General features: G+C 33.6%; 1 protein-coding gene across 1 annotated transcript; it reads right to left on the bottom strand.

Moving 5' to 3' along the window:
- Positions 1-1,461: 1,461 nt before the first annotated feature.
- LOC126702514 (disease resistance protein RPV1-like) lies at positions 1,462-4,478 on the bottom strand. The gene is made up of 5 exons (XM_050401231.1): positions 3,841-4,478; positions 2,283-2,838; positions 2,135-2,212; positions 1,999-2,064; positions 1,462-1,917 (listed from the first exon to the last, which is right to left on the bottom strand). The coding sequence occupies exons 1-5, from the start codon at positions 4,365-4,367 to the stop codon at positions 1,570-1,572; spliced, it is 1,575 nt and encodes a 524-aa protein (XP_050257188.1). The 5' UTR covers positions 4,368-4,478; the 3' UTR covers positions 1,462-1,569.
- Positions 4,479-10,524: the final 6,046 nt, after the last annotated feature.

Raw genomic sequence — 10,524 nt, 5'->3', positions numbered from 1 at the left:
GTCAACTTATTGTCTTAGCAGAAGCTCTAACCCTCCTCCAAACCAAGACTTGTTGAGAGGCCAAATATGGAAGACCAAAATCCATGAAAGGTTGAAGATGGTTTTATGGAGAGTTGCTGCAAATTGTCTCCCCAAGAAGGACAAAAGGCTGAGGTATGATGCCAATGCAGACACCATTTGCCAACTATGTAATTCTAGGCAAGAGTCAACCATTCATCTTTTTATTCATTGCCCTTTAGCTAGAGCTTTGTGGTTTAGTAGTCAATGGGGAATAAGAATTGATAATTGCGAGCTGTCCACCCCGGCCAAATTCATCCATTTTCTGCTTGTGCCTCCTTTCCATGAGGCTAGGGAGGACTTGCTTCTTTTTGGGGCCTTACTTTGTGATTTGATTTGGAGACTAAGGAATGAGGCTCTATTTGAGGGTAGAGCAGCCAGCTATGAAGAATAAAAGCCAAAATTGTTAGATTGTTTGCTGAGCATTGTAAAGTCAGATCCTCTCCTTAAATTAGAGGCATTTGTATTCAAGCTAAATGGGTGAAACCTGAGCTAGGTTCTATTAAATTAAATGTTGATGCTGCTGTAGGCGCCCATCATTCTGTTGTTGCAGTCATAGCTAGGGACTGGAGAGGGGAGTTGGTATTTGCTTGCTCCAAAAAAATGAACACCACCCTCCTTCTCTAGGCAGAAGCAGAGGCTATTTTATGGGCTTTGCAACTTGTTGAGCCTTTAAATTCAGCTCCAATTTTGGTTGAAGGCGATTCTCAGGTTTGCTTCAAATCAATCACAGAGCATGGCAGGGACATCCCATGGGCTATTGAGAATGTCATCCACAGTGTAAAGTTTCTAGCTTCCAATCTCCCTTGTTTGTCTTTTACATGGGTCCCTAGAGAAGCCAATGAGGCCGCCCACTCTCTTGCTAAATGGAGTCTGTTGTATAGTGTTTGTGGTTCTTTTGGCTTTTGTAACAGCCCTCCCTGTTTTGTTAAGGTTATTAGGGAGGAGGCTGGGTGCTTTCTTGTTTTGTAGTCCTTTTACTTTGAATAATATTATCCATTCATCAAAAAAAAGAAATGGTCTTAAAACTAGACATTGGCAAAACTTATGAATGAGTTGAGTGGATCTTCTTGAAGGCTATATTATGATTAAAATGGGGCTTCTATGATAGATGGGCCTAACTTATAATGTGTTGTGTCACATCACCCACCTATTCAATATTGAATCTATTGATTAATAGGTTGATAAAGCAAACATTTCTTTCCACACTAGAGATAAATAAATAAAACAAACCACAAATAAAAAATTATTTTTAAAAATACATGAAATTATATACACCAAAGATGTGTGTATCTATATATATAATATCCACAATACTACAAACACATCCATTTTCACATCTGGTTTTTGACTTGTGCAACTATGAGTAATTGATCAAAAATTATTGGTCCATGTAAACAGGAGTTAGCAAAAAATATATATCAATCACAATTGCACATATCAGTATGTTGTGAAATTCAGTATGGGATTAGGTATGTCACTAGAATTATTCTATACACACACATTCTACTCTCAAAGTTCTTGTTGTTGTCTATCTCCGTACTCTGATATTCCCGGGATACTCAAATGCATTGTTCCCTGAACTGAGTCCTTTTCTGCTGTATCATCTCTATTAATTCTCTCACCAAATCCCCCGTATGCATAACAGAGAGGCATTCTCGTTTCCCCTCCATTACCAACCAAAGCGTTCCTACTTATAATCTCCTCTTCCAGCTCAAAATCGAGCGCATTCCCTTGAAGAGCACGAAGTCCACAACCTTGGTCTCCCATTCCAATCATTATGGCATTCATTGTGGAGGTAAGTGTACTTAAAGGGACCATTTGATCCAGACTTTCTTCTATGTCATCAATATTTTGTGCCTATCAAGTGCAAAGTCAAGTAAAATATTTTGCCACTCTATACCTCTCTAAGCTTTCTGACTTTGAAAATGAGAACTATACCTCAGAGGTCCTCTTCATTCGCTCGCCTTTTATTTCGGCAATGAGCAGCCTTTCCTTTTCAAGAGCCTACATTACAAAGCAATAAAATGAGGTGATTGATTCGTGGAACAACCTTGAGAAAGAAAGCTTGCTATACCTGAGCATGGGACTTCAAGATAAAATCTTTGTAATCTTCAATCATTTGAAGGTTCTGCCTATACTTATCCTCTATGACCTGCATATGATGAATCCATTGGATTAAGATGCAAGCTGTTTCAGACTATATAACATAAAGAACCATTAACCTGTATGCCCTGAGCTCCATAAACATCATCAACTTCAAGTACATTAAGCAATCGTGCATCTTCTGTTGTTATGATGATTCTACTTCCTGAACCATACCAATCACGCTTTCTCGCGAGTGTGTTTAATTGGTCCAAGCTATTCACATTATCAAGAACTACAAGAATTCTCTTGCAGCAAAGTTCATTTTTTATTACTTCAGTTCCTCTTTCAACATTGTCTATGTTTAAACTATCTTTTATTAGGATATCAGAAAGCAACTGTTTCTGTAAAGCAAGTAGTCCATCTGGTGTTTCTGCAATTCTGCTTACATCGGAAAGGAAACTACTGCCCTCAAATCTTTGGAAATTTTGATCATACAAGGCTTTGGCAATTGTTGTTTTGCCCATTCCACATATGCCTATTATGAGAACATCATCTGATATCACACTTAGTAAGAGATTCAGGTACTCTTTACCAGAATCCATTCCAGGTGGGAAGATGGAAACATTCATGTGTGCATCTTGATGTCTGTCCAAAATATGTTTCACAATATCCTTTATAAACTTTGATTGATGCCTGCCAGAAACGACCAAAATGAAAACATTGCAAACATTATTGAGCTACAATGAGTCAAAATAATAATAATAATTAATCACGACCACTCAAGAAAATTGATGAAAGCTTCAGCCACCATAAAGAAAAACCACATGTAAGCTATATAAGATCCAATTATTAATGGTTTATTTATCTGTAAAACCAAATGAAATTGAAGATTTGATTTGTAGTTTGGATATGTAACCAAGCATTGAGGAGGCTGAGTATTTGCATGCTCTTTAGTTGAAATGGATCAATTTTATGATTCAAATTAAATATTACAAATGTAAAGGTGCATCTAATATGAAGTCATTTAATTAAATGACATGTTGCTTTATACATTTTTAGATCCAAAAAATAAATTTTTAACTGTGAAACAATCTCCATTTAAAGTGAAACAGAGAGATCTTGGCTGTGATCTTCTCATTGTGTCTCCAAATTTTATACCACATTTAGAGCCATTGGCTATGAAATTGACTCTCTCCATTTGAAGTGCAATAATTTTTACGAGCTTTCATTTACCCTGCTCAACAGAGCCGTCAATCAACAAGGATGGTTAAGTTTTTTGCTAATGCCTTGTTTCTCTAATAACTAGTCAAGAAAGAAATCAGATTAAAACACTTCTATACTATCACAAAAAGATCAAACAATGGGAATTTATTCTATATACCATTTAAAGCATGTGAAACGTTTGATTAACTGCTCACATAATAGTATCTTATATGCAAAAATAATTAACATTACAAAAACAAAATTAAGCTGCTGATTTATCCTTTGATGCTAGAGTACAACTCTTTTTTTTTTTAATCCCCAAATCTTGGGTAAGTTTCCCAGCAAGAATAGATTAATTTTATTTTTATCTAGTTTTTTAAAGAACCGATTGTCCCATAAACTTAAATTGTTAAGAAATGGTGAATTTAATCTGGTTAATTCCCAAAGCTAGATCTAGCCACAGAAAAAAGGGATAAAGAATGAGTGAATTACCAACTAGCAACATTCGGCAAATCCCATCCTTTAGATAAACTAGCTGCCTCAGTCAACGCTGCCCTCCACTTTTCCAACTTGTTTTCTGTCAAGTTCCCATTCCTGAAACGCTCTTCTTGTGCTGTAAACGCTTCACCAAAAGTCCCAGTCTGGTGCTCAACATGGAGAGGATCAACATCATAAAATATAGGAAGAACCAACATGCCAGCTTGATTCTTACATTCTAGGATCTGCACCAGCTCATCCAAACACCACCCAGAAGTGGCATAGTTTTTAGAGAAGACTATGATGGCAATTCTGGACATTTGGATTGCTTTTAGAAGCTCAGAAGCGATCTCTCCTCCTTTCTGGAGATTGATGTCGTCTTTGAAGGTGGGAATGTTTGCCTCCACTAATGCCCTGTGTAGTTGCTGGGTGATGTTGTGACGGGTGTCTTCGCCTCTGAAACTCAAGAACACGTCGTGCCTGCACCTTGTTACAGTGGATAAGAAGGAGAAGGACGACGTGTATACCCTTGTAAACTCCATGGAATTTGATTGAAGATTTTGCTGTTAAGGACACGGAAATATTTAGATCATTTTGGTTTGAACTTTGAAGTTGAACTATTGATATGTTGCAGATGCAGAGAGATGGACCCCGGGGCAGTGCTACGTGTCAGGGGTTTAAAAATTATATATATATATATATATAAAAGTAATATTTATCATCACACACTCTTAGTATAATGATCACTCAACAATTATGAGTGTTTATGGAGTATGAGGGCAAAAATCGAAATTTAAGTTTCTAGGAGAAAATTTTATATACATATATAATTAGATTAAACTAGAGTAACTCTACATTATAGTTAGGGGTTTAAAAATTATTTATATATATATATATATATAATATTTATCACCACATACCCTTAGTGTAATGGTTATTCCACAAGTATGAGTGCTTGTAAAATGTGAGGATAAAGGCTAAGATTCAAGTTTCTAGGAGGAAATTTCACACATATATACTTAAATTAGATTAGAGTAGATTTTCTATCTTATATATATTAAAAAAAAATGTTTTGAACTCCCAAAAAAAAAAAAAAAAGCCATAAATTTGTTTTTGAATTCAGCTTTAAACTCCAAGAAAAAAGAAAAAGGTCCAGCAGAAAATTTTTGGTCTTTAATCTCAAAAAAAAAAAAAAAAAAAAAAGCCCATAAATCAAATTTTAAAAAATCATAAGTAAAAAAAAAGAGCCAAACCAATAAACAATCCCTCTTCACTCTCTAAACCCAAACGAAAAAGGTAGCCACTTCACCCATAAGCAATTTGCCACCATCTAACCCAAATTTGCCGTTGCTTGATCTAGTATTTTCATCTCTCTTTCTTTCACTAGGAGAGTGTGTGTTTATAGTGTTTTGATAGACTTTTTTGTGTGTTTATAGTGTTTTGATAGACTTAATTCATCAAGTCCCTCTGTGTTTGTGTGTGCGTGCGTGTGCGTGTGTGTGGGGGGGGGGGGGGGTTTAATAGTGTTTTGATATTTTATTTTGAGTAAAATACTATTTTGCCCTCTAAACTTTATCAAAAATTTATTTTTTATCTTTAAACTTTAAGAAATTCATCTATTGTCTCTAAACTATTGAAAAGTTCATCTTTCATTCCTAAACTATTGAAAATGTTTTTTTTTATTAATTTTTTTATATCCTTAAATTTTACTAAAAATTTGTTTTTCATATCTAAACCATTGAAAAAAGTTCTTTTTCATCTTGAAAAAACTCATTACAAAATTTATAGATGAAAAAGAACTTTTTAAAGTTAAGAGTTGAAAAACAAACTTTTGATAAAATTTAGGGATAAAAATAATATTTTACCCCCTTTATTTTTGAGTCTTTGACGAGTTGACTGTCTCATTCTATTTGTCTATACTTTTAATTGTTTGTAGTGGTTGACATAATTATGAGTTTTGTCTTTTGCACTTTTGAGTCTTTGATTGAAGTGAGTGGGAGTGGTTGTTGCTAAGTCGGTAGATCAGTACCTTAAAACTAAAAAACAATAAAAATATAAATCATTTATTTTAAGAATTTTAAACTTATATGTTAAAGAATTGCAAACTACTAAACAATTAAATAATTGTAAACACTTGGTGAGTGTTTGGATCTATGTTCATGTTTTTAGTTTTTTTTTTTCCCTAACGTGTATGAATAGTAACATCACATGGATTCATTGTGCATGAGACAAAATGTACTGTTCACACACTGTTCACGGGTCCCACAACACTATTTACACATTTAAAAATTATTTTGCTACAGTATTTTCAGTTTCAGCAAAAATAAATTGTATCCAAACGAACCCTTAATCATTAGGATAGAAACTTATATATTTAAGAGAAAGTTGCTACTATCGCATTGAATACTATGTAGCTAACTCTCTAGATGCATTAATGAATAAGTGATACCTAACAATTTTCAGCTTTACAGCTACTCTGAACAACTTCAGGAAGGTGCTAATGGGACAAGAATCAACACCAACGATTTGATCTACACGTGGAAGGTGAAGATGAAAGAAGTGAGGCAGTATAAAAGAGAAAGAATGCACTGAGAATAGGGATCAAAGAATTAAGAAAAAAATACTATAGTAACAAGAACTGTGCTTGTAACCAAATTCAAGAGATATATACGAGAACTAGTCTCCCGGATTGTGCCAAGGACGATTTTCTTTAGATAAAACCATACCATCTTTATGTTATTGTCATCTGGATCTATTATAATTATTGCCCAACTTATTAGAGCCTAATTTTTGAATCCATTCTTTACAAATTCATTGTATTGGGCTCTTTTAGCCTAGATCCTTTTACCTTTTGGGTTTAGGAACCAAATTGTATCCTAACAATAACAATTAAAGTTCACTTAACTCCTAATTAATATGTTATTGTATTAGAAAAAAATATGTCAAATGAATTTATAATTTATCTTTTATTTTTATTTTTACATGACAAGAGATTATGGGAATTGCTACATTGGATTATGATGAATTTGTATTAGGAAAGTGGAAAGGCTGGGAGAAGTAAATAACATGTCATAAAAGTCAAGAAGAGAGTGGGTGTTAAATGTTAGTAATGGCTGGGAGAAGTAACAGAAGTGGGTGGGTTTTATTTTTTAATTTTTAAAATTTAAATTCTTTATTTGTTTTCCTTTTTTTTTTTTTTGGGTGGAGCTTAGAAAGTCCTCTATGTGTGCCTCTTTTACGGTTTTAACAATATTTGTTAACATATATAGTAAATTACATTTAATATTTAAATTATATTTATTATATAAGTTGTGTGAAAAATGATTAACATTATTAAAATTAAATATATCCATCACTTTATGTTTTTATAATTTAAAAATTATTAATTAAATTATTTATGATATCATTAGTTCGACCACTGGTTTGAACTTGGTTAGACCAAAAAATTGGTAAGTAGTCACTTTTTTGGTTCTTTGATCGTACCAGTTTTTAAAACCATGTTACCAATTGCACTTCCTTGTTATTTACATAAAAATCATAAAAACTTTATATATTATTACTACTAGTCGCTAATCCATGCGATGCACGGCCTAATTGAAAAGCTATACATATAATTAAAAACTTAGTCATGGAGTGTTATTGATATATAGTTGACTTGTGGCATAATTCAGAAGAAAAAAAAAGTGACTATAATAAAACCAATGACATTTTTTGAGAATCAAAACCAATGACATAACTAAATAGTTTTCTCAATTGTTAAGCCAAGTCATCCAACTAACACTTAAATTTAAATTATCATCTCCAATCATCCTTTGAAATTTCATGGTTGTCTTTGCTTCTTGCCTAGCAGTATTGCACAAATTTATCATCCTACCTGCATGCATATTAAGGAAAACAGTAAACAAAAGCAAATATAGATTAGACTTATTTTCAATTTTTTTGGTCTTTATAGTTTTTTTTTTTTTTCCTTCTCATTTAAGAGTGATAATAGTTACACACTATGTGCATAGACACAATGCCACATAATGTGTGTAAGGGTGTGCAACAAAGAGTATAAAGCATTAAACTATTTTTGTACTTCAAACCATAAAAATCATCCAACATCTGAATTGTTATATCTAAAAAAATTTAGCATTTAACTCCAGTAGCAACTTTTATTTTGTATTTTAATGGTTTTTGTTATCTCTCTCCTTACTCTAACTCTCATTCTCTTGTTCGTCTCTCTCCTTTCTCTGACTCGAACTTGCTTGCCCCTGTCTCTCTATCACTCTCGCTCTCTAGATTTCGATGGTGGTGGTTCAAATGCAATTTGTAGGTCACGGTGGTGGTGATTTGTGGGTCCGATTTGGATCATTGGGTTGTAAGGTCATGATTTTATTTTATTTTATTTTTTCGGCTAGTGGTGGTGATGAGGTTGTGGGTTTGGTGGTTGCTGGCAATGGCAATTGTTGCTTGGTTGTGTTGTGGCTGATGTTGGTTGGGTTGGGTTATGGTGGTTGTTGTGGCTATTGTTATGGCGGTCAGTTGGGCAATTAGTAGTTGTTATGGATTTTTATGGGTGTGTGTTTAGTTATTTTAATGGGTATTTATATTATTTTAATGAGTAATGTGAAAAAGTAAGAGTTGAGATGTAGGGGGTATTGATAAGTGGGTTGTTAAAATATATAAAGAAGTTTTTTGAAGTGCTAAAAGCTAAAAATAATAATTATTAGAATTCGATGCATAATCACACCCATTTTTAAAACAACCAATTTTAAATTGCATGTGATCAAATTAAAGTGAGGTATGATTTATCGAAACTATTTAACAAGTCTATAATTTATGCGTATTCAAAGAAATGTTGATTTTATTATAGAATTCATGTCTAGTTTTTTTTTTTTTTTTTTTTTTTTTTTTTTTTTTTTTTTTTTTTTTAACCCTAAAAGCTACTTTATCTATTTTACCTACTCATTTAACAATACACTATACATCCCATTTTCTATATTTCCATACAACCAAAGTTATCAGGATTGAGATCCTACACGGGATTGATGAGGGGGTTCAGGGATTGGATTGTATGATCAACATAAGGATCATAAGATCCTACTTTTTGATTTAAAAAATATATTAAAAAATACCTATAATAATTGTGGGGGTCAAAAACACTTTAACCAAAGAGTTGGTCTAGTATTTAGGACCATTACAACTATTTTTTAATGTATGGAAGACAGAAATCCACAATGGGAAGATAAAAAAGATGATAGGAGACAAATGTAGTTGAATCAAGGCTTTTTATGCATATAAATAATATTCTTGAGGTACAAATAAGAGTTCTAAAGGATGAATATAAGTGAAGACTCTACTTGCTTTCTCTCTCTTGTTCTTCCTTTGGTTTTTTCTAGATCCCCCTTCCTGTTGCTCTCCTCTTTCTTTTATAACAATCCCCCTCCTCTTCCAACTATCCTGCTCTTAGTTGAATTTAGAGGGATACTTAACCCATTAGCATTTTCTCCTGCCATTTCTTGATTATAAAGATAGACTTTTAGGAATGTTTACACTATTTAGGCCAATCATTCAGTATTCAATGTGGCTGACATTAGGTGAGAAAAATTTTAAATGCAGAGGTGACTGTTACATTGGGCTCTATGTTATCTTCGACGTGTTCCTTGGGAAAGTAGGTGAAAAAAGGGTGTCATCAGCTAAGAGGATGACCACTTCTTGGTTGGGCCATGTTTCCACAGGAAGATGGGTTTCATGAATTACCTCAGTAATGGGCCCAAATGATCTTTTCTCAATGGGAGGCCCCTTCATCCCTCGTTGGCCCTTGGGCCAGGCCCATTCTGTAGATGGGGTTTCTCGGGACTCCTCTTCGGGCTAAGGTCTTTGGGGTAGATTTAGGTCCACTCCCCCACAATTATGATTCTTCATAATATATATTAAAGAAACATTGAAAAAAAAGGGTAAATTTTGACACAAATTAGTTAAATTACTAATAAAAGGCAAAATGCCAAATTATAAATGCATAAACAAAGTTCAAAAGTTATAACTCACAAATACCAGGTTCTAAGTTAAACAACTCAAAGCATACATAATGTCTCACATAAATAACTCAAAGCAAATAACGATATAAGTACCTAATGACTCACATAAACAACATAAAACTAATAACACTGTTTCAAACAACACCACAAACACCAATCATCAAAACCAAAATTTTGGTTTTCTTTGATGGGTTCCTCAAAGTACGATTGATCATTATAAACAACATTCTTATCATTGTTAGCGGAATTACATATTTCAAACCAACATACCCTTTGGTTCTGAGATGTGAACAGAGAGGAGGGAAATGGGTAGTGAGCTTGGCTAGGTTCAGTCAACAGATAGAGAGCGAATTTGGTTTTGTTTGAGAGAGAAAGAAAGCAATAGAGTGAAGGGAAAAATGGGTAAAGGGATTAGAGGATTAGGTTGAGTGGCAACAGCAACGATAACAGCAGTAGCTACTATAGCGACAACGGCAACAATAGTGGTAGCTGCATGGGAGAGAAAGAGATAGCAATGGGTAAAGAGAGAAAGCATTAGAGGGGAGAGAGATAGAGAGAGAGATGAGATATGAGAGACTAGGAAGAGATTAATTATTTTGGTTAAAAGAAATAGAGAGACATAATAAAATAATATATTTTATTTTTAGCCACACTCCTACAATAATTTATAAGAGCATTA

This window comes from Quercus robur, chromosome 10 (genome assembly GCF_932294415.1).
Source record: "Quercus robur chromosome 10, dhQueRobu3.1, whole genome shotgun sequence".
Classification (NCBI taxonomy): domain Eukaryota; kingdom Viridiplantae; phylum Streptophyta; class Magnoliopsida; order Fagales; family Fagaceae; genus Quercus; species Quercus robur.
This window is presented reverse-complemented; position numbering and strand designations above follow the sequence as displayed.